At 31.7% G+C, this 21,965-nt stretch overlaps 2 protein-coding genes across 15 annotated transcripts in view; one reads left to right on the top strand and one right to left on the bottom strand.

Annotated features, from left to right (window-relative positions):
- Positions 1 to 6,106, bottom strand: part of Klp31E (kinesin-like protein 31E) — a 213,516-nt gene extending 207,410 nt beyond the window's left edge. Inside the window, exon 1 of the mRNA XM_080178409.1 lies at positions 5,905 to 6,106. The gene's annotated coding sequence lies outside the window, so the exon portion shown is untranslated. The remainder of the gene's footprint in view (positions 1 to 5,904) is intronic.
- Positions 6,107 to 6,855: 749 nt separating this feature from the next.
- Positions 6,856 to 21,965, top strand: part of eIF5B (eukaryotic translation initiation factor 5B) — a 36,048-nt gene continuing 20,938 nt past the window's right edge. For 13 of the 14 annotated variants that reach the window (XR_013884967.1, XR_013884971.1, XR_013884970.1 and 10 more), the window contains exons 1-22: positions 6,856 to 6,952; positions 7,263 to 7,347; positions 8,760 to 8,807; positions 9,535 to 9,672; positions 9,970 to 10,098; positions 10,572 to 10,629; positions 10,959 to 11,036; positions 11,634 to 11,710; positions 12,165 to 12,284; positions 12,518 to 12,584; positions 13,493 to 13,596; positions 14,700 to 14,867; positions 15,391 to 15,542; positions 15,866 to 15,954; positions 16,689 to 16,804; positions 16,992 to 17,087; positions 17,421 to 17,518; positions 18,319 to 18,418; positions 18,635 to 18,700; positions 20,380 to 20,518; positions 21,002 to 21,104; positions 21,514 to 21,586. Coding sequence is in view for 3 of the 14 variants with exons in the window: in XM_080180377.1 (XP_080036503.1) it covers positions 6,900 to 6,952; positions 7,263 to 7,347; positions 8,760 to 8,807; positions 9,535 to 9,672; positions 9,970 to 10,098; positions 10,572 to 10,629; positions 10,959 to 11,036; positions 11,634 to 11,710; positions 12,165 to 12,284; positions 12,518 to 12,584; positions 13,493 to 13,596; positions 14,700 to 14,867; positions 15,391 to 15,542; positions 15,866 to 15,954; positions 16,689 to 16,804; positions 16,992 to 17,087; positions 17,421 to 17,518; positions 18,319 to 18,418; positions 18,635 to 18,700; positions 20,380 to 20,518; positions 21,002 to 21,104; positions 21,514 to 21,586 (2,157 nt within the window). In the remaining 11 variants the exon portion in view is untranslated. The remainder of the gene's footprint in view (positions 6,953 to 7,262; positions 7,348 to 8,759; positions 8,808 to 9,534; positions 9,673 to 9,969; positions 10,099 to 10,571; positions 10,630 to 10,958; positions 11,037 to 11,633; positions 11,711 to 12,164; positions 12,285 to 12,517; positions 12,585 to 13,492; positions 13,597 to 14,699; positions 14,868 to 15,390; positions 15,543 to 15,865; positions 15,955 to 16,688; positions 16,805 to 16,991; positions 17,088 to 17,420; positions 17,519 to 18,318; positions 18,419 to 18,634; positions 18,701 to 20,379; positions 20,519 to 21,001; positions 21,105 to 21,513; positions 21,587 to 21,965) is intronic. The other variant, XR_013884972.1, reaches the window with a different exon arrangement.

The raw sequence follows: 21,965 nt of genomic DNA, 5'->3' as shown, positions 1-21,965 counted from the left end.
AACAAATATATGGGTTGTAAATAACATGTTATAAAAACAATATCAATATTCAGCTAAAATGTTTCAACACCCCCTTAAAGGCAGTAGATTTAAAATTGATTGACAATTTGATAACGAATATTTGTTATGGTTACAATCCTTTTGGGTTCATTTCACCCACTTTAATATGATGGATGCTTTGTTAGGCACATAAAATTATATGCATATAGAAATGCCTTGACATATATAGAGTTGTACAATTTGATATTCTAATAAATATCAAAAGACAATTGTTGAACAAAATCAACCCTTTAATGGCACAACCTTTGTTTAAGCAATTGGGTTGCGCCTGTTATGGACAAATGCATTCCCTTAACTCTTACTATAAACATAGCGTATCTGAAATTGAGTATTGAAAAAGCAATTTGGCCCTTTATATAGAACAATCTATCTACACGAGTTATGTTATTGCATACATCTGGTATTACTAATATGTTTATACAATAAAGTAAAAATTCTAGGTATCTGTTTTAGTTTTCTTACCAAAGTGGACAAGAGAATCATCTTTGTAGTTAAAGTCTATCTTACAAAACAGCCGAAAACAATCACTATACATATTTCCGACGAACAAACGGCTTGAACATTGTTATAACAAAGTATAGTCACTACATTAAGAAAAGGTTCTTTTGTGGTTTTGATTGCACGTATTGTTGGTATGTGAGTAATGTCAATACTGAATTAGTGATAATTACAAGTTTAGGGCCAAAGGGGACAGGGGCAATATCAACAAATAGTGGTAACACTCCTAGCCTTTAGAGGCATAGTCTAAAAATAACACACACACATACATTATGTTACTTTTGTATAAGCACTAGAAGCTACGCCCCTAGAGGCTGCTAGTCGGCCTTCCCCCACTTTCAATTTTTGTTCAAAAAAGAAAAAGTAATTACCTATTTCATATGCGATTACTCTAAAGAAGATGCTGTTACCTCAACTTAAAATGGTTACAAACCTTCCCTAGGCCTTTCAGAAGCTACCTACATTGTAAAGGAGAACCAAACCAGTTCAGCGGTTGAGAATCTTTCGGTATACACAGACAGACATCATGTGACTTTCATATGAGAATAATAGGATTTGTTGAAAGAACAAGCATTTTAAAATAACAATCAACACTACAGATGAAGATTCATTATGTTAATTTTAGAAGAAAGTTTAAGTAGTCCGTAGCATTAAACATTTACTTAAGTCATACATTTTACTATATTACTGTTCAATAAAGTAGATGTTGTTGTGCACTACTTATGGACATATTAATCCTTGTAATTTTTTGACGTAAAAACAAAACAAAAATTGAAACTAATCTAAAAGGACAAATGTTTTATTTTCACCAGGGTGGAAAGGGGATCTTAATCTATTTAAACCCCATCTTTAATTTTCTACAAGACGCAACATTTCGCGCATATCTTTTGGGAGTAAGATTAATTTAACAGTCATTGACCTATCCCAAAATCCCTGGCTTTTTAACTGAAGGAATGTTAAAAACTTTAGATTATAAAAGATAGAATTACAAAACACATTTTCATTTTATATTTACTTATATGCAGGGAGGGAGGGGACATTGGGCTGTTTATTACAATAGTCTCCAAGTTTTATAATAACGTTTTCTTATTCATTGGGTTAACAACTTTGAGGACTTAATTGAATTTCTATTGGATGGTTCACTAAGTTAAGTGTCCAAACGTTTCAACCACTAATTGTAATCTACCGAAGGGGTAATTTTGTGTATCATCATTGGTGATATACATTATTTTATCAGCAACCGTCTTATCCCTATAGACTTATGTGTACAATTTACAATATAAACTCACAAAACAAAAACAAACACACTTTTTAGAGGAGCTTCTATTTGGTCCTGAGTATATTTCATTTTCATGTCAATGCAAAAACAATGAAATTGTATTATCATAAGCACCAATACTTTAAAAGTGGAAATTCTGAGCTAAAGAAAAAGTTAAAATTCTATAATATAAATAATAAAAATGAAAAACACCTGTCTTCCAGAAGGACGGGGGGGGGGGATAAAATAGCCGATAAATTGATATACATCCCCAATGATGATATAATAAAAATTATCCCTTCTGTAGATTACAATTAGATAAAGTAAATAATAAGGAGCCAATCAATCAAAATTCAATAAAACGTCCCAAAAGTTTATAAGCAAACGAATAAGAAAACGATATTATAAAAATTTGGGGACTTACAGTGTAATAAACAGTCAATTGTCCCCTTCCTCTCTGATATATTTTATTAATTGCCATGAGTGTCACTAATTAAGAAAATTGATGAGACAGCGTGTCTTTGTTATTGTATTGGTTTTTGGTGGGCAGGGATTTAAAGGGATAGGACACTGGAGGATAAATTATTCTTCCCCTAAATTTAAGTATGTGAATTTCTGCTTAGGCAGCTGGGAAATATAAAGGAAAAAAGGGGTACAGATTATTTGCAATTATTCTATACCGTCCATAATAATTCCCTGTTATAATTGGGTGATCTAATTATGCAGTAAAATCGTTCATATTTTAGTTGGGACATCAGTACCCCAATTCCCCTCTAACTCCAAACTTATCCTAACGAAAATGCTTAATCTTATATAGCATCGTTAAATTAGACTTTCTGTTAAAAAAAAATTTTGATAGCTGTACTACTTATGGATGCAATGATCCTTGTTTAACAAAAAAAAACTTATAAATTTGGAGATTTCAGTAGAAACAATTTGATAATATGAGACTAAACCAATTGTGCATATTCATACATTTTAGTAAAACAACTAAATCAAAACAACAAAAACAAAAACTTTAAATAAATCACCAAATGTAATAAATAAACAATGCAATCTTGCCATATTTAAAATTAGTATCAGGTCTAACTTAATCTAGATCTTTTGGGGGTGGACTATTTCAAGATTAATTTGACTTTAATTTACCAAAAATGCTAATATACATATAATATTGTCTGTATTGTATGCACTACTGTTGGCAAAGCTAATTCACTTACATGTGTCCTACTATTATTAGGAATATCTTATTTGAAGTAGAGCCACTTTACAAATAAGATATGTTAGTCCGTCGCGTCTTGAAGAAACGGCAATAAACGATAAATTGAAGTAAACTTACGAGTGCTGAACAAAATTATATCCCCTCTGTAATCTAATAAGTAAAGAAACTAACCCTAAATATTATCATAATTCTAGTTGTATTCTAAAAGTAGTACTTTTTTATTTCTTTGTTCAATAAGATCTTAAAAACAGCTATTCAAAATAAGCTGTACGTCACATCAATAATTTAATAAGGCAAGATTATAAACCTAAGTATAGAATAGCCGAGCTTTCAGCACGTAAAATCTACTTGTCAATTATAGCTCTAAAAATGACAAATAGCTGCGATAAAAATCTGAAAATTCTGCACTTAAATTTATTGGAGTAAAAATAACTTCCTTTAGAATTGTGGTGTTAAAAGGTACAATTGTAATTTGTGTCCATAAGAAGCGAAGTAATATCATTTTATATAGCTTAGATACATACATATTATACCTAGACAGTCCAGTATGCCATTCAATTAAAAAAGGGATTGGTATGTGTTCAAATGTTTCGTATAGGTATTCTACAAAGTAAATAAACATTTTTTTTGGAAATATTTGTAAACATCAATGTATAAAAGGATCCTGAATTAGCCTATCATCGGAAAACATAAAATTTATCATCCTTGTTTTTTGATGCGAGTTTCAAATTTTAAAATCTAATTCAGTTAAGTTTTCAAAATGCCATTTTCCGATTATCAATATTTCTAATGACAAAAAAATTGCTAAAGTTAACTTTATTTTTCGTTTTTATAAAACTATTGTTACCTATATATTTTTTCGCTATCCTCAGACACATTAGAAATAACTTTTTTCCACATGAATATGACATGAATAAAAAAAGTCAATATTTATCCCTTTCCAATAATAATACTCTTTACATAATGAAGAGAAAGGGGTTAAGAGAATGCGGTAAAATTGATTTTCTGTCTTTTTACTATTGCTTACATTTTGAGCAACAAAGCTACCTTATAATTCGAAATGTCTGTAAGTATGTGTTAGAAATGTTATGTTAGAATGCTTATTTTATTGAGAAATATTTGCTGACCAGTGCTTGTCTGCGCTATAGATCATATTGTCCGTCGGTCTATCGCGCGGTGATGCTCTAAATATTTTTTTAACATTTACTAATAATGATAAACTTCTGAAATAGAAAGTTCACCCTATTTTCTTTTACTGTTCATTGTCTTTTAGATCCCTCTACGCAAGCCAAAAACAGTACACTTGTTTTAAAATCAAACTAGTTGCTTTGTCCATATGAGATTGGGGCCGGGGTAGGTAAATAGCCTAAAACCACCTGAGACATTTATAAAGCTTCCCTGAAAAGTATAACTAATTTGGGGACAGATAATTTAAAGATCTTATGCTTCAGACAAAAAAAGACCTTAAGATAAATTCACATTTTAGGATATAGCTAGGAGGTTTCGTGATTTATTGAGAACTTTGAGATTTTTAATGATGAAACATTGATTTCTAGGAGTGGGTTATTCCAAAGGAAATACTCACAATTTTTTTCCAATAATGATAAGATATTAAATGCAGAATTTGGAACACAAAGGAAAGAATAATTTCTCGTCCACTGTCCTCTCCTTATAAAATAGAAAAATAAGTGACAGAAAATCATTTTTTCTGTCTATTTCATATATCTGAACCTGAGTATGATTAGAATGTAAAAAAACGATAATCAGATTATCGATTTTTTTACGTGGTCTGTATAATCTTATCAATATTTAGTAGAATTGAATAGATTATTAAAAAATTTAAGCAACAGAGTGACTTAGGACTTTTTTTCAAAACATAAATTACCTACTTAAAGGGGTAGTTTCACGAAAGGCATTTGAACTTTATTTAGTGAACCGCATATTTTTTCCTGATTAATTGGTTAAACTACATTTATATGACATATATTTGAAAGAATTTCAATTTTCTACCACGTAGTTTTTAAAATATCAAGACTTGAAAATCGCCTTTTTAAATTGCATATATCACAAAAAGACGATTTTCAAGTCTTGATATTTTCAAAACTACGTGGTAGAAAATTGAAATTCTTTCAAATATATGCCATTTAAATATAGTTTAACCCATTTACTAGCAAAAAATATGCGGTTCACTAAATTAAGTTCAAATGCATTTCGTGAAACTACCCCTTTAATTTAAAAAAGTAATTATGTTAGGGGGCCCGGGTGGGGGGGGGGGGGGGGGTTCTTACAATTTTAGTCTGATCTACAGGACAATTACTTATAATTGAGATAGGACATGCAACATAGATATACTTTTAACAAACGGGTTTTCATTATGTTAAATAAATAAATGGTGAATTAATGGTGAAGTAGGAATTGAAACTTTTAAAATATAAAAAAAGAACAAGAAGCTCATTCTGACAACAAACAAATATAAAAGAGATACATGTCAATGAAGTTTAGCTGATCAGTTGCCTTAATGTGTGATATATTGAACTTTAAGAAATAACTGCAAAATGATACAAAAAAAATACATAGTAATTTTATTTTCATTGAAATTTAACAACATTTTGTCAAATTTTCGCAATATTTAAAAAAAAACTAGGTGACCATTTGATTGATCTTAGGCTAGGTATTCTTTTGACATACTTAAGTAATATAACCTGCAATTAGTTATAAAACACTTTTATTAAACGTTAGTTTAAACAAGTCTAGAGTTTGTTCTTCTTTGAAAAGTCAAAACTGAAATATAATACTAATATTTCATGGCTAGGTATATTACAAAATAATTTTAAAACGTATTTTAACTCAATAATTTAAATTATCTTACCTTTTTCAGAATAAAACTTACAGACAAATATTTTCACGATAAAAAAACTAAAACTGATTAACTTATTGGTAAAATCACTTTATTTTCACTATAAAAATTAATAAAATAAGTTCACCGAAAATTGAATTTTGTTTACGTTTAAAACTTGACTGTTTTGTTTTCAATTGCTCATAACCGTTAGCGGCATTCGTTCGTTTAGTTTGATCCTTAAATATTTTTTCATCCTTTGTGTAAACAAAATATACGGATAAAATTATGTACATTTAGATCTTGAAAACAGTCGTAATGGTAAGCCTATTTTTAGGAACCTTAATATCAGTCTTGGAATAGAGAGACTAATTTGCGGTAGGGATAGACTTATGTCGAAAATCAAATAATTATGGCCCTAAGAAAAAATTCTCTGAAAATACTGGGGGAGGGAGGGTGCTAGTGATGGAGCCCATATAGTTTAGCTTGATCATTTGCAACCCACCATAGCTATTTCTCTGTAGCATAACTTCTCTTTATATAATAAAACTAATTTTAAGTAAAAAATTTATATCGTCCAAGTCTTTATGAGTTAAGTAGTTTGACGTTTATCTATGTGGGTTGGCTAATTATTTGTACTTTAAAGTGGGAAGGGTTATTTTCTTCCTTCTTTAAAAGAAACAATCTTTTGTTAAAAATCTTTTTTTTTCTTGATTTGTTAACAAAATAATAATATTTAAGTATTGACCGTTGGTAGATTTGTTGCGCGCTTTTGCCGCGTAACAATTATCTCCGTCACTATTCTTTACTTTCATTTTCAAACCAACACCTTCACGTGTAAACATATGTGGAATTTTTATAAATTAATTTAAATTAAAATTTATATAAGGTAAACGGATATTTTGTTGTGAAATGTGATAAATTAAGCAGTTTTCTCAGTAGTAAACATAGTTATAATGAAAAAAATGTGTACATTCGAAAGAATTGAAAGTTAATTTGAAAAAATTGTTATTTCAGAATTAGTCAGAATGGGCAAGGGAAAGAAGTCCAAAAAGGACGAACAGCCAGTTGACAGCGATGGGTAAGTCCGCAGCTTATTTTATAATAATATCTTAATCAGAGAGAGTTATTCTGTTTTTTAAGGTTTTTTGTGTTTCAAAATCTTAACTTCTATCAGCAATTTAATATTCTACGAAGGGGTTTGATTTTTTTTATCCAATTGGAGGTTATATCAATTTATCGTCCATTGTATAAAGTTATGTCTATTTGACATTCATCAAGCTCTATTCTCCGATTAGTTTCTTGTAACATGCTTCTTTAAAATTAGAGTACCTATTTAATTAAAAAGAGTTTATTCTTAAACTTAAATACTCCCACTCTGGTTTTTTTAGGTCCGAAATGTCAGACGAAGCTCCCGAACCAGCCCCTGCCCCAACGAAAACTAAATCAAAAAAGAAAACTAAGGATATAGCTGACGTAAGTATCTATTTTCTTTGTGGTCCGACTAAATTTAGAGATTTAAGTGATACGATTGGAATCTAAGATATTTTTGGTATTTTCATCCTTTTATATCAAAGAGTTATTTACTAATGACTGAACCGATTGTGTTCTCCATTTATGGTGGAGGTTGCGTGTTTAAGTCCAGGGATGCATACCTATAGGTTTTTTTATCAATCTTCCTAACAAAACATACTTTCGAAGCCACCATTCACACTAACTTTGTTAACTAATAACTTTGCACAGCTGATGATAGCTCAGCAGAACGCATAAAAATGCCGCAACCAAAACAAAACATACGCTATAAAGGATATAATAAGATATATATTTATTGCTCTTATTTAAGCATTTTTACATTTTTTTTTTCACAAACGTCTTTGTTCTTAATGAAATTAATATTTTCTGAAATAAAAAAAAAAATTTTATTAAGTAAAAGTATAATTTTTATGGGCCTTAATATTACAAACTTTAACGTTAAAATTAATACCTTCACAATGGAAATCAAAGTTTATATTATTTTTCCAGCCAAAGAAAAGAGAATAATAAACCTAGATTTGAAATTTTTATTTCAAACAAATAACTCTAAACTAGCATAAATATGCATTAAAAAAAATATAATTTTATAATATAATAATTTTCTAACGATTTTTAGTTTTTTCCTTTTAAATCATAATAGAAATAAATATTCTTGTCAAATACATTCTTATTCTTCAAAAATATTGAAAAAGTGAAAATATAATTTTCTGGAATATATTTTGAAGTTAAAGTTTTACGGCAACCCTGTAAATATATTAAAAAAATAATTTTTAAGTATACTATACTTTTACTAGTAAGTACCACTATAATTTCAATGTTAAAAGCAATTTATTCATTTTTAAAATTTTTATAAAAAAAATTTAAGTGGCAACCTGGTTTTGACAAAACTGTACGCGGCATTAGCGCGCACGATAATAACCGGGTTCGATGTCCACACGTGCAACACCAGGTTTACAGTCAATTTAGGATTAAATGTTGTGTAATTATTTTAAATCAAGGGACTTTAGAATTATATGGTATGACAATAATATCTACTAATTTTATTATCGGCGAACTCTGTTTTCGTTCTACTTGTGCAAACAAAGCATCTGTGCATTTAACTTTAAAATTACAAAATTACAACATCCAGATTTACAGATTATATTACCAAATACCTATTACCTAGGTATGTATTGAAATTCTTAGTTTCCTTAAATATTGACTGGGACCAGTGTTTTCTATCTGCAAAGATGCACACAGTCAAACAGAAATCTTATCTTTTCATACACTTTCAAAACCTTTTTATAAGCATGCTTAAAATACTATTGACAAAATCTAATCATGAAACACCCCCATAATTTTGTTTTATTTATTAGGATTTAGAGGATCTTGATCTTTCTGACGACGATGCAAAACCTTCCAAGGAAAGATAATAGTATAAATAAATAAATAGCTAAAACAAAAGTATAAATAAATAGTACCTACATAAAACTAATTTTCTTATGGTTATAAATGAGATACCTAATATTGAAAACATCTTGTCAGGGTTTCGGATCCGCATTGATTTTTTGCGGATCCGGATCATCAAAATTTGGTCAGTGCGGATCCAGATCCTTGACAATTAAAATAAAATCACCAAACCTTTCAAAAAATATTTATTCTTTAATTCGAAGTCAAAAATACTTATAATTTTCAAGTCTGACCCTAAACCTTAAAGATTGGCTCTCATCAAGAGAATGTCTGAGATTGTATATAAATTTAGGTAGATTTTTCCATTTTTTCCGCATTTTTTATTCCAAGGATCCGGATCCGCATTTTTTTGCGGATCTGGATCTTTGGACTCGAAAATATGCGGATCCTTGCGGATCCGGATCCGAAACCCTGCATCTTGTATTTAAATAAAATCCTTAAGAGAAGAATATAGAATGAATTTAAGTAATGTTATACTTATCGGGTACAGGAAAGCCCATCAAGTAGAGGGAAAAAAATCTTCCCATTATTTTAGATTTTAAAATAAAGAATGGGAATTGTTTTTTTTTGCTCGCTGGACACTTGATGGGAAAGCATTCATTTTATGGAACAACATTATCAAAATTTCCGATCTGTTTTGATTAATATTCAAATCATAATCTTTATCTTCTTTATCACTAGTCCAAAACAAAGAGCAAGAAAAAGAAGGGCAAGAAAGGTGGAGGTAGTGATAGTGATGAAGAGATTGAGAATAAGCAAAGCGCATTCGCTATGCTTGTTGATGACAGCCTTCCCAGTTCTGATGCGGATAACAGTGAGGTAAGAATAGAAGGGTAAAGTGTATTGCTACCGCTGTGTTTTGCTATTTTCAACGTGAATATACAACTATCAATTTATGTCCCTTTTTTCCGATTTATCAGTGAATAGTTGATTTTCATCAGTAATATTTCTCTACGTTGCTTTTATTTGACATAAAATATTTTATAATTTTGAAAATTTTAGAGATGATATCGATTAAATTGTAGCATCTTTTCATGGTTATTTTCGTTATGTTGTATATCAAGTCTGCTACTCATGAAAGTTGTCAACCTTGATAATGGATTTTTTCTTTATTAGGCCGAAGAAAAGCCGGTGGTAGTGGTTGAAAAAAAGAAAAAGAAAAAAGACAAGAAGGGTAAGGGTGGCGATGCGGATGACGATTTTGATGATCAGCCGCTGGATGAGGCTCCCCCACCACCTCCTAAGGTAACTAGCTTAAAAGTAAACGTGTTTGTTTGAGTTTTAACCTTGTCATATTAAAGACATGAACATAATGTTTGTAAATTTTAAGTTAGGCCAGTAAGATCAATATTAAGGTAGGAACGCTTATTTTAAAAAATAGTGGAATTATTGCTATGAACGTAATCTAGTTTTTCTTTAAAAGGTTGTGCAAATAAAGAGCTTAATGTTTGCTGGCGTTTATTATTACAAAAAAATGAATGTCTGAAATAAAATGTCATAAAACTATCCCTGTCTTAATTGAAATAGATGGTAAGCTTTCACGTGTGTTTCTTTTCTTTCTAGCCCCATTGGGTCAGGCCATCCTTTAAGGGGTTAGCCATATAGAAAAAGAAACTACTCTCTAACCCCCCCCCCCCCCCCCCCCCCCCAACGCTAGTCACTTAGAATTAAACCACCAAATTTCAAAATGTCACTAAAAAACTAACTTCTTATTTCAGGAGGAGAAAGGAAAGAAGAAGAAAAAGAAGAAAAAAGGAGATGATGATGAAGATTTAGGAAAGAAATAACATTTTTATTTTCAGGGATATTCGGATTGGATTAAAGAAAAGAAGTAATCTTCCCTTCCCGTATTTTATTGTTGCCCTTTTTTAGGTTAAATTAAGTTGGTAAAAAAATTTAAAAGGTAGATTATTCAAAATCTGATAAATTCTATAGCTATGCTTGTTATAGACCATTTTCATTCCTAAAGGCGAGTAGATGTTACAAGCGTTGAGTTTCAGATAAGACATAAGATTATGTTTTTATTAACTAGTCCATTGTTTGTTATGGACATTTACCCCCCCCCCCCCCCAAATTAAAATAAAACGTTATTTAAACTTTAACAGATGCCATGTTGGCGGCCTTGCGAGCTGAATATAACGAGGAAGCACCTCCACCGGGAACGGAGAACGCCTTTGCAGCAGGTAGACAGTCAGACAGACCAAGTAACAAACTGACCGACCAGAGATAATGCATAAACTAAAGTAAACAGTATGGGAATGTATTTACTACTCCAAAGAAACGTATTGAAATTAAACTGTAAATGTTATATAAGTACTTAATATATTCCAGTATGGCTATGAAACCGATTGATTTCCGCTGGATTAGAACAAGTTTTGTACCATGCTAAAATCATGTAACGTAACTTATTTAAAACAATTTTCCACAAATAGTAAAATTATCCGAATAGTTCCAGTTTGTCATTTATCGCATCGCCTAAATGACTGGGGTAACCTTTGCTGAATTTTATTTTATTATTCGGTATAAAAAATTGTCTTTAATACGATGCTATATATGATTTTTCAGTATGGCTGCGAACGAGTTCTAATCCAGTAAACATTTATTAGTTTCAATGCCATACTGTAAATAACCATTATATCATTTAGTTTCAAAAGAGAATTATTGATTTAGATTGTCGATTTGTGAAAATATTCTTTAATTTACGTTAGGTATCTAAATGAGTTTTTTTTCTGTCCATCTGTTCTATAGACAATCGTATATTTGATCATTAACCATTTTAGACGATGAGAAGAAAGAGAAGAAGAAGAAAAAGAAAGGAAAGAAAGACACAGATGAGGCTGAAGAAGCTGGCTTTGAGGTAAGTTGTTCTTGTTCTTTTTTATTTAATTATTTTCCTCAAGTTATTTCCCCTAAGGAGGGGGGGGGGGGAATGGAAAAATATTTTCAATACCTAGTCTTTATTATATTCATTTTCCCCCCTCCTGCTCATTTATTTCCCCTTTAGCAAGGGATCCCACGCAGAATTCTTCCCCCATTGGTCTCATGTATAGCACAGGGATGAGACACTGAGGTGTATTTTACTTGTTTTGTCGACTAGTGTATTGTGATGGAATTCAAACATAGTATATTGTTGTTTTCTCATGTATAGAGATACAACCTTAGTAGAGTATTGTTGACCTTTGTGTTCTCATGTAAAAGAAAAAGATTAAAATATAACAAAACTTGTTAAAAAAAATTTCTATGTTAAGTAGGTAGGTACTCTTTTTGTCTGGCTAATAATGACTAATCAATAATCAATAATGATATTTTAGGTAGTCGACGGAGAGGAAGTTGGCGGTACCGAGAAAACGGCGGCACAAAAGAAAAAGGAAAAGAAAGAAAAGAAGAAACAGAAGGAAAAGGAACAGTTGACTGAAAAGCCTCAACAGGAATTAATATAATCCGGGATCTCACGGGATGAGCAAACTGACGATACAGTTGTGTCGAAATGTTTTGAATTAAGACACAGCTAAGCTGAGAAAAAAAATTTCTAAACGTTTTAATCAATAAAAAAGATATTGTGTTTAAGAAATACTTAAGTTGTTAGCATATATTAATATTAATATAAAGCAGTAAAGGTTTTTCAAAAATATAGATTTTTTTGATTATGTTCTTTGTAAAGGAAGAAAAAGTAGCTGAGGATAAACCCGCAGAGGAGGGGGAGAGAGATGAGAAAGAAGGCACTCCTGAAGGTCAGTAAATGGGGGGGGGGGGGGGGAGGGGAGATGTTGATACGCTACCAAAAAGACTGAGTCTGATAGTAGATAAACTTTTTGCGTCTCTGTGAAAATGTGAAGAAGGGACTCAAAAAGTTTTTCTTTAGTTTTGTCAATAAAATTAGTCAAAAAAAAGGTATAGGTATGTGTTTGTCTAAATAAAACTATGTATTTTCGTCCTTTTTCAGTTTTTTTTGTATGTCTGTACTTGTTCAAACAGTACCTAGTCTCTTTTTTTCCAAAATGCAAAACTTTTTAAGAAACCTTATCTTGATGTATTATTTGTATTTAGAGGAGTATTGATTCTTCGTGGAGTATATCAGGGTTGGTAAAAAACCAGGTTTTTTTTCATAAAAAAAAAACGAACAAACCACTTTGGTTTTTTTGTTTAAACCGTTTTTTTGTTTAAACCATTTTTTTTTTTTTTTTAATACTATCCAAATTATAGTATTCTAATTTGGTATACAGTTAATTATCTGTATATTTTACATATCTGTATGTCTCTATTTCACTGTGTCTACTGTTGTATGCTATTAGATATAATCACTAAAATTTAGGTTTTTGACACTTATTTTGTGTATTATTTACATTATAAAAAGATATAACTGGAAAGATAGGCCTTTGTATAAATATTTTGAAAAAACCATCCCCAACTTGGTTTTTTAGGTTTTTTAAGCTTGGTTTTTTTTTTTGGTTTAAACCAAGTGGTTTTTTTAACCCTGGAGTATATTAAGCCTAATATTGAGAAAAACCTTTTTTGGAATAAGTTATTTAAAACTGTTATTCTCCATTGTGCAATATATGTTTTTTCAATGCCCACAAAAGACTTTCATTTACTTATGATATGCCTAATCAACCTATTAATTCAAAATATATCTATTAAGATGGTGAGGAGACAGATAAGAAGAAAAAGAAGAAAGGAAAGGAAGAGAAAGATAAGAAGGGAGGAAAGAAACCAAATAAAGCCATCCTTGCTGCTATGCAAGAGGTACGTTTTTATTATTTACTAGGGATGGCAATCTGTCAAATTTTTGGACAGGATTCGGATTCTTACAAGAATCCGCCAAAAAATTCCCGCGGATTCTGGATTCTTATTTTTGGCGAATTCCGGATTCGGATTCCGGATTCTAGCAATATTTTAAAAGGCTTTTTTTTTAAATTAAAAAAAAATAAGTACTTCTTATGTCCTAAAAAATAATGTTCTTGGTGTTCTCTATAATTCACTTCCGAGAATCGAACCAGATTTTTATAAGATTTTATGTATAATGATGATAATCTTTGCCTTCAAAAAGCGGGAGTTAAAAGAAAAACTCAAGACGTAAATTTTAGCCTACCAATTAAGAAACCGAATCCGCTATTAAAAAACGGATTCCGGATTCGGATTCCAAAATTGATCAAAAATTGGGCGGATCCCGGATTCGGATACGGATTGCCAACCCTATTATTTACCAGGGATCTTAAGGGTCAAACAAAATTATTTTGGATGCTATGCTATTAGCTTGTACCAATCAATCTAAAATTTAATAAAAGAGCCCAAAGTTTTAAAAGCCAACGAATAATTCAAAGTAATAATGAAATATTGAAGACCAGTATGATATATAGTCCAATATCCTATTCCATCCCAGGTTTTTAGTTATGTATAAATCCACGAAATCTAAAAGAAAATTGTGTCGAAATTAGTTAAAAGAACAAAACATTATATAGCTAACTATTTATATGCCTATCGCACAATTTTCAAATATGGAAAAAACATCCTTGTAACCAGGGAAGAAGAAGACTTAGGATTGTAAATTACACTGGTACCCAAAGATTTATTTCCACATTATCTCATTTGTTGATTCAAAAACTATTGAATTTTGATTTGTTGGTTCTAAACTATCAGTGTCCATTGAATATTGTCAACTAATAATTTTAAACTATAAAAGAAGGAGTAATTTTGAGGATGAATATCAAATTATCGTCCATTGTCCCTTAAGATCACTGCCTAATAACAAACATATTTTAGACTATAAAAACCAAAGGAGAAACATTATCACATATTTTTCATTGTGAATCATGTCAACAAACTTATATTTACCATTAATATTTTAGGCTCTCCAGAAGGTGAAGGAGGAAGAGGAGCGGCAGCGGCAGCAAGAGGAGGAAGAGGAACGCGCGAGGGAGGAGAGAATCAGACAAATGGAGGAACAGAAAGCTGAAGAGGAAAGAAGGAAACAAGAGAAAAAGGACAGAGCTAAAAAATATAAAGAAGAACTTAAGGTAGAGCCGATATTTTTAAGGAAGGCTGAAGTAAGAAAGAGATGTTATAATCCTATTTTTAGGTACCTACTCATATTTATGATTTTTTTATGTTAATGTGCTGTATTTTTCTTAGCTGTTATAGAAGATTGACTGATGAAATTTTATGTTTCTTTTATATGATATGTCTTTTATGCTCAGTTTTTTTCACTTGCATTGATATTCTGATATTTAATAGTTTTGCTACTTGATTCTATCATCCTTGTTTTATGCATTAATAGCGTCTAGGGGAAGTGAGGGGGGGGGGGAGATGTTGATGTTCAGGGGTCGACCCTTAAATATGTTTTAACGTTTTTTGAATGTTTTTCCAGGGTCGATTTATCTATGTAGGTAACCTCTCCCAAATTATTTTAATTATAAATCTTCACTGGACCTATGAGAATCTTTACTGTAAAGAATTACCATACCGGTTGATCAGTTAGAGAGACCTCTCGTTATAAACACAGACATCTAATTACTTTTACATAGAGATTTGTCTATTTAGGCGCAGGGGAAGCTGTTGACTCCCGCTCAGAAAGCCGCCAGAGCCCGTGCAGAGGCCGCCCTAGAGGCCATGAGGGCCACTGGTGCTATTGTTCCAGATTTACCCGCACCAGGCGCAACAACCGAGAAGAAAAAGATTGTTATTTACGGAAAGTAGGTTTTAAAAAAATTTGTTAAGCTTCGCTATTCAATCTGTTCAGTGGCTTAAATGAAGACAAAAACTTTTATTTTTCAACATTAGAACTACAGGGTTCGCCCCTAGCATCTAGGCCCTAAAAAAGCATGTAACTATCATAAGACTTGTAATATGTACAGAGAGGGAGCAGACAAAACACTTTACTAATTGTTGGTAAAAAAAACTGTTGGTACTTTTATTGAATTGTGATTGGAACTTTCAGACCCCTTTACCCCTCCCCCCTCCTCCCCCGCTTTAGAAGGGGATCCCGTGCAGAATATACACCCTTGATAATATTTAGAAAAAACAAGAAACAACAAGCTGAAGAGAAGAAGGTTGAAACCAAGGTTGAGGAGAAAAAAGAGGAATCCCCGGCTAAGGTGGAGGAAGGTAAGTGACATATGTTTTAGGAGCGAAGCTACTCTTTAAGTGTGCATGTTACCTCATACATGCGAGGTTGCTGTCCAATTCCATGACACTCTAGCGTCAGGTCAAACAATCTAGGATAACTAAATTGAGCCAATTCTCTCTTTTCTGTCCAAACACTCGGGATATTAGGGCAAGTAACACCCATCATAGACAACCATTTCTTTGATTGCTCGACCTTTGTCTGGAAATTCCTAACTGGGTATGGTAATGCGTTGCTCTTGTTTTGGGCTATAGCATTTCCCCTACTCTAACTATTAACGTCGTGCACCTGACAGAGCAGCAGAAGAAACAATTTTCAACGTCTTTAGTTATGACGTGGTGTTAAGCCGAGATTCGAACCTATCACCTCCCCGATGACGAGCGGTTGAGCCACGGTCGGGGGTTTTTAAGTAAGCATGTAAGGTGGTCTAGTTCTTTTAGAGTATTTTTAATGATTCTTGATGGAATTGTCTTTTTTACATATTTTGTATTGTTAGTTTATTTTTGTGTGAAATAATATACGATTCATCAGATTTTTTTAATAATGATTCTTAGGACAACAAGGAATAATTTTATAATCAAAGCATCTTTAGTCCTAAAAATATTATGTTTTTAAACCGTATCTCATATTCAGGAAATTTTGCAACAAAATTAATTCTAATGTTCGTTTGTCCTACTATTCGCTTTTATTGATGCTGTCATTGTTGTTTGTCTAGAAGAGGACATCAAAGATGCGTGGGATGCTGAGAGTGAGGAGGAGAAAGAAGAGGAAGAAGTTAAGAAAGAAGAACCTGTTCAGGTCCAGGCAAAGGAACCTGAAGCAACAACTAAGGTTGGTCTTATACAATGAACAATAATCATAATATAAATTAAGTCACGTTATCTTTTCGGCGTGTAGTTATTTCTATGGCCTTGGGGACCCTTTATGATGGTCCCCAAAATGTATGTGTGTGTCCGTGTGTTTGTATCAAAAAGGCATCAGTTCTCATGAAAACTAATCTTGTTTTGTATATTTTTAGAAGGAAGAATCTGAAGAAGAGGATGAATCCTCTGAGGATGATGATGAAGAAGGATCAGATGAAGATTCTGATTCTGAGGAGGAATCAGACGATGAGGCATGATTGACATTGACACCAATTTCATAATTTTTCTGGCAGTTAAACTCAATGTTTGTACGGTGGACATATTTCTATGCATGCAATTTTACAGTCAAAGCTTTATTAGCATGATGTCTATGTGTTTTTTTTTGTCTGTCTGTACCAAAGGATATAGCTAACCGCTGGACCAAAATGGTATCCTTTACAGTGAAGCCTCTCATAGGTCCTTTCTGGGAAGCTTTATAACTACATTGAGGGTGGGTACCTCCACCCAATTATTAAAAATAAGTATTATTATTACTGTGTATAAATAAGTAAAATTGCAATGACCAATGACAACCTTGTGCAAAGGAGGAGAGCGAAGAAGAGGATTTGGACGAAGCAGAGAGAAAGAGAAACAAGGCAATGGAGAGAATCACAAAGAGAAAAGAACTTAATGAGAAAAATAGGTAATGTTGGTGCTAGTTCAATGGCCTGCAAATTAAGGGGGAGGTTTTTGATGCAACCATCTCGTAATCAATGATTAAATAGCACTTGGAATTCGAATTTCAATCTGAAATTTTGCATGAATAATCCTTGGTAGGTCTATTTTACCTAAATGGAACAAAAAGTTGGAAAAGTAACGGCTGGCGGCTCAGCCGTTTTGCCATTTTTTTTGCAATCTTAAGAGCAAATTAGTCACGAAACCTATCTCCACATAATACTTTTTGTCGCTCAAAAACCTTACCAAACGGTTCTAGCCGGTAGCCGTTGGTACTAGAAATTTTAAAAACTATTATTGCTATCATTTAACATGAATTAAACCAAAAATGTGTTTTTAAAAGTTAATTCCTACGTAATTAACGATGAATTTGCCCTGACAATAGGCAAAAAAAACAGCTAAACGGCTGAGCCGCCATCCGTTACTTTTCCAACTTTTTGTTCAATTTATGGAAAATAGACCTACCAAGGATTATTCAGGAAAAATTTCAGATCGAAATTCGAATTCTAAGTGCCATTTAATCATTGATTACAAGATCGTTGCATTAACCCCCCCCCCCCCCTTTGTCTCAGTAATTTGGAAAAACTCCCTAGTTTTTATTTTCTATAAAAAAGATAATTAAGTTTATCAAGTGATTTAATTTTATACCGATTTGGAACTGAATAATTTTTTTTTTGTAAAAGGCTATTTGAAACCTATCTATCTATCAATGTTCTAAGAGCTACTTTTGATGTGTCATGGATCTGAAATATCTATCTAATTATCTAGGAGTGAAGATGTTCTGAGAGCGCCTGTTGTATGTGTATTGGGCCACGTAGATACTGGAAAAACTAAAATTCTGGATAAATTGAGACGGACAAACGTTCAGGTATAAAAAATTTATAATGTAAATAATTAAAAATATTAGGTAAAAAACCGTTTGATAAAGTATCTTATTTTATATTAAAAGGTTATAAAATACAATATTTAAATAACTAAAATGTGCCTGTGAAATATTTTTCTTTTTATAGATAGATACAAAATACATGCTATCCACCCTGTCTTTTTGCAATTTCTTTGAAACTCTAAAACTTGTTATTTTTAGGACGGTGAGGCTGGCGGTATTACCCAACAAATTGGTGCTACTAATGTTCCTATTGCCGTTATCCAGGTAAATTGATTGATAGATAGATAGACATTTGTAATTACCCTTTGTGGCTACTAATTACTGTTCTATCCAGGTAAATAAATAGATAGATGACAGATAGACATTTGTAAAACTAAATACTCAACAAAGGGAGGAGTAGGTTGCGCTAAAAATCCGTAAAGGTTGCGAGTTTTAAGTTAAAAACAGTAGTAGAACGATAAAAATTTTGTCTACAGTTCTTTTCAATAAGAAATGCACATATTAGTGAATATTACCGTTCTACTACTATTTTTAAGCCTTTAAACTCGCATTTTTGCGGAATTTTTAGTGGAGCCTACTCCTCCCTTGGTTCCTATAGCAGTTATCCAGTTAAATAGATAGACAGACAGCTAGATGATAGATATATAGAAAAACAAGGATGACAACATCCATAAGTAGCGAAGCAGAAAAAATATGTATAATAATTTAAAGATTTGTTGTCAAAAGCATGTATACTAGGAAAAAAATCATGAAACCTTTTTAACATTTGTTTTTAATTTCTTGATATTTATATTTAAATACTATGACTAACAGACTGTCAGTCAAAGTAAATGGATGCTCAAAACAACGGGAAATTTAATTTTGATATTTTTAACAACAAAAATTTTAAAAATCGGACCATAAACACCAAAGATGTGAGGAAAAATGTGAAAAATATGAAAATAGCCAAAAACCTGCAAAAAGGCAGTCTGACCGCCATTGATGTTTTCTTGAAACGACAGGAAATTAAATTTTGATATCTATAACTGAAAAACTTTGGAAATCGGACCATACACACCAAAGGTATGAAGAAAAATGTGAAAAATACAAAAATAGCCTAAAACCTGCTTAAAGGCAGTCTGACCGTCATAATTGTTGTTTTTGAAAAGATAGGAAACTAATTTTGATACTATAACTGAAAAAAATTTTGGAAATCGGACCATAAACACCAAAGATATGGACAAAAATCTGAAAAATACGAAAATAGCCTAAAACCTGCTAAAAAGCGGTCCAACCGCCATTGGTGTTTTATAGTTAATTGTGCTCCTTAATAATGGGAATGCTGTTAAAAAATTTCAGCCTTTTATCTTTTATAGGAGCCGAGAAAATCACGTTTCCCCCAAAGTAAGACAGACGAACATACAGACAGACGGACATTACAAGTTATGGAGTAGCTTCGCTACTAAAAAGACATGTAGAATAGATAGATAAAAGATACAGACAGACAAATAGACAGACACACAGACCCAAAGACATACATACAGACAGACTCTCAGACACAGAAAGACAGATATGTAGAATAGATAGGTGACAGATACAGACAGACAAAATTACAATTAGGTATAATTCACATCTAATAACCTGATTGTTATAGATAGATGCAGTTTTAAGTAAGTATAGATATTAAAATAGAAATATAGAATGGAAATTAATTCTGAATTTACATCTTAAGGTAGTTATGAATAAAACCCAGTTGGTTTTATCCTATCCAAAATTATTTTATGGGGGGTAACACGCCTAAAATAATCAGTTTTAATCATTTAAGATTTAGCTTATTTTAAAGACTTTTTAAGATTTATAATTAATTTACATAAAACTGGGTTAAACCAATAAAACCCGACTTTTAATGACCCTGATTATAGAATAATAACCTAAAGAAATTGTTAAATATCTAATTATGTTAGGAACAATGTAAGATGGTGCCAGAATTTACTTCTGCCAAGTTGATGTTGCCTGGTCTGTTGATCATTGATACACCTGGCCACGAGAGCTTCAGTAATCTCAGGGACAGAGGGAGCACCCTCTGTGATATTGCCATTCTAGGAATTCAGTCTTACATAAATCCCAGGGAGGAAAGGAGGGGACATTGGATTGTTTGTAAATTACACTGACCTGACACCCAAAGTTATGTAAACAAAGTATCAGTACTTTTCAAGATCAAACTATCAGCACTTTTCCTCCAATGATTTTAATTCAAAGGGTTGTTTTTTATCGTCCATTGTCTTTTCCCTCAGGATCAAATTCCATACATCAACCTAGTAATTCTGAATGCTTAAGTTGTTGGGCGTAAATTCGTCTCTCTGTTTTCATTCTTTTTTCTCTTTCATTTAAGATATTTTGAAATTGGTATTGCTGCGCAACTTATAGACATAATTTCCTTGTTGTTTCTATAATACAAGTTATTTTTAGCTTTAACTTTTTCTTTATTGTTTTTAACTAGTTACCTATTCTATTTTTTTTAAATATTGTTATTTGTTACTGCTACGCATCTGTCCTGATTTATTCTAATACTGAAACTGTTATCAGTTGTTGATATTATGCATGGTTTGGAGCCACAGACTATTGAGAGTTTAAACCTTCTCAAGAAAAAGAAAACACCTTTCATTGTAGCCTTGAATAAAATAGACAGGTATAATTTTTAGTGTAATTGTGGGGGAATTGTCCCTCCCACCAAGAAAATAGCATATAGCCTTCCTTTGACCAGCAGTAATAAATCCTGAAAAGCAGAGCCCAATCGGTATAGTAATGAGTGAAATCTTAAACTGTTTTTTTCCTGTGTTTATAATTAAATGTAAAGGGGAAAATGGCAGTTGTTTAATGAGAATTGAATTAAAATAATTATAATAACATTTTTCTAAAACTTTATGGTAGAAAATTACTTTTTAGTAGTAGACATGTTTTATTTCGTTATCATAAATAAGAATTTTATTAATAAAGTATGAATCAATTTGAATTTAAATATATCTTTATTATAATCATTATTTTGCTTATGCTAGCTAAAGTTTGTTTTGTAATTACCTTTTCTTGTTTTAATTTAGATTATACGAATGGAAACCTAACCGTCACAAGGATGTCAGAGAAGTTTTAGAAGCTCAACAACACAACACACAAGTAAGTAAATGTTATTTAATATCTCTGAAACATATTCAGGCTTTGCTTATTTATAAACACGTTCTCTCATTCATTTGTGTAAAGCATAGGGCACTTTTTTATTAGTTGATTCAAAATAGCAATGTATTGTCCAAACTTTTGCGATCAACTTTTTATTGATCTACAGAAGAGATAATTTTGTTTATATTTGTTTAACAAGTCGCTTAAAGTTTGTAAGCTAACTTTTGAGATAAAATACAAACCTAGGGTAATTAGAGTCAATGTCCCCTCCCTCCCTGAAAAGCAGGTCTCTAATCTCATACGGCTGTATCTCTGTTCTATACAAAAGTACTCTTTGTTTTACAAACTAAAATATTGTGTTGCTAGGGCTATGTGTTTT

Source organism: Acartia tonsa, chromosome 12 (assembly GCF_053477335.1).
Source record: "Acartia tonsa isolate MP-2025a chromosome 12, ASM5347733v1, whole genome shotgun sequence".
NCBI lineage: Eukaryota > Metazoa > Arthropoda > Copepoda > Calanoida > Acartiidae > Acartia > Acartia tonsa.
This window is presented reverse-complemented; position numbering and strand designations above follow the sequence as displayed.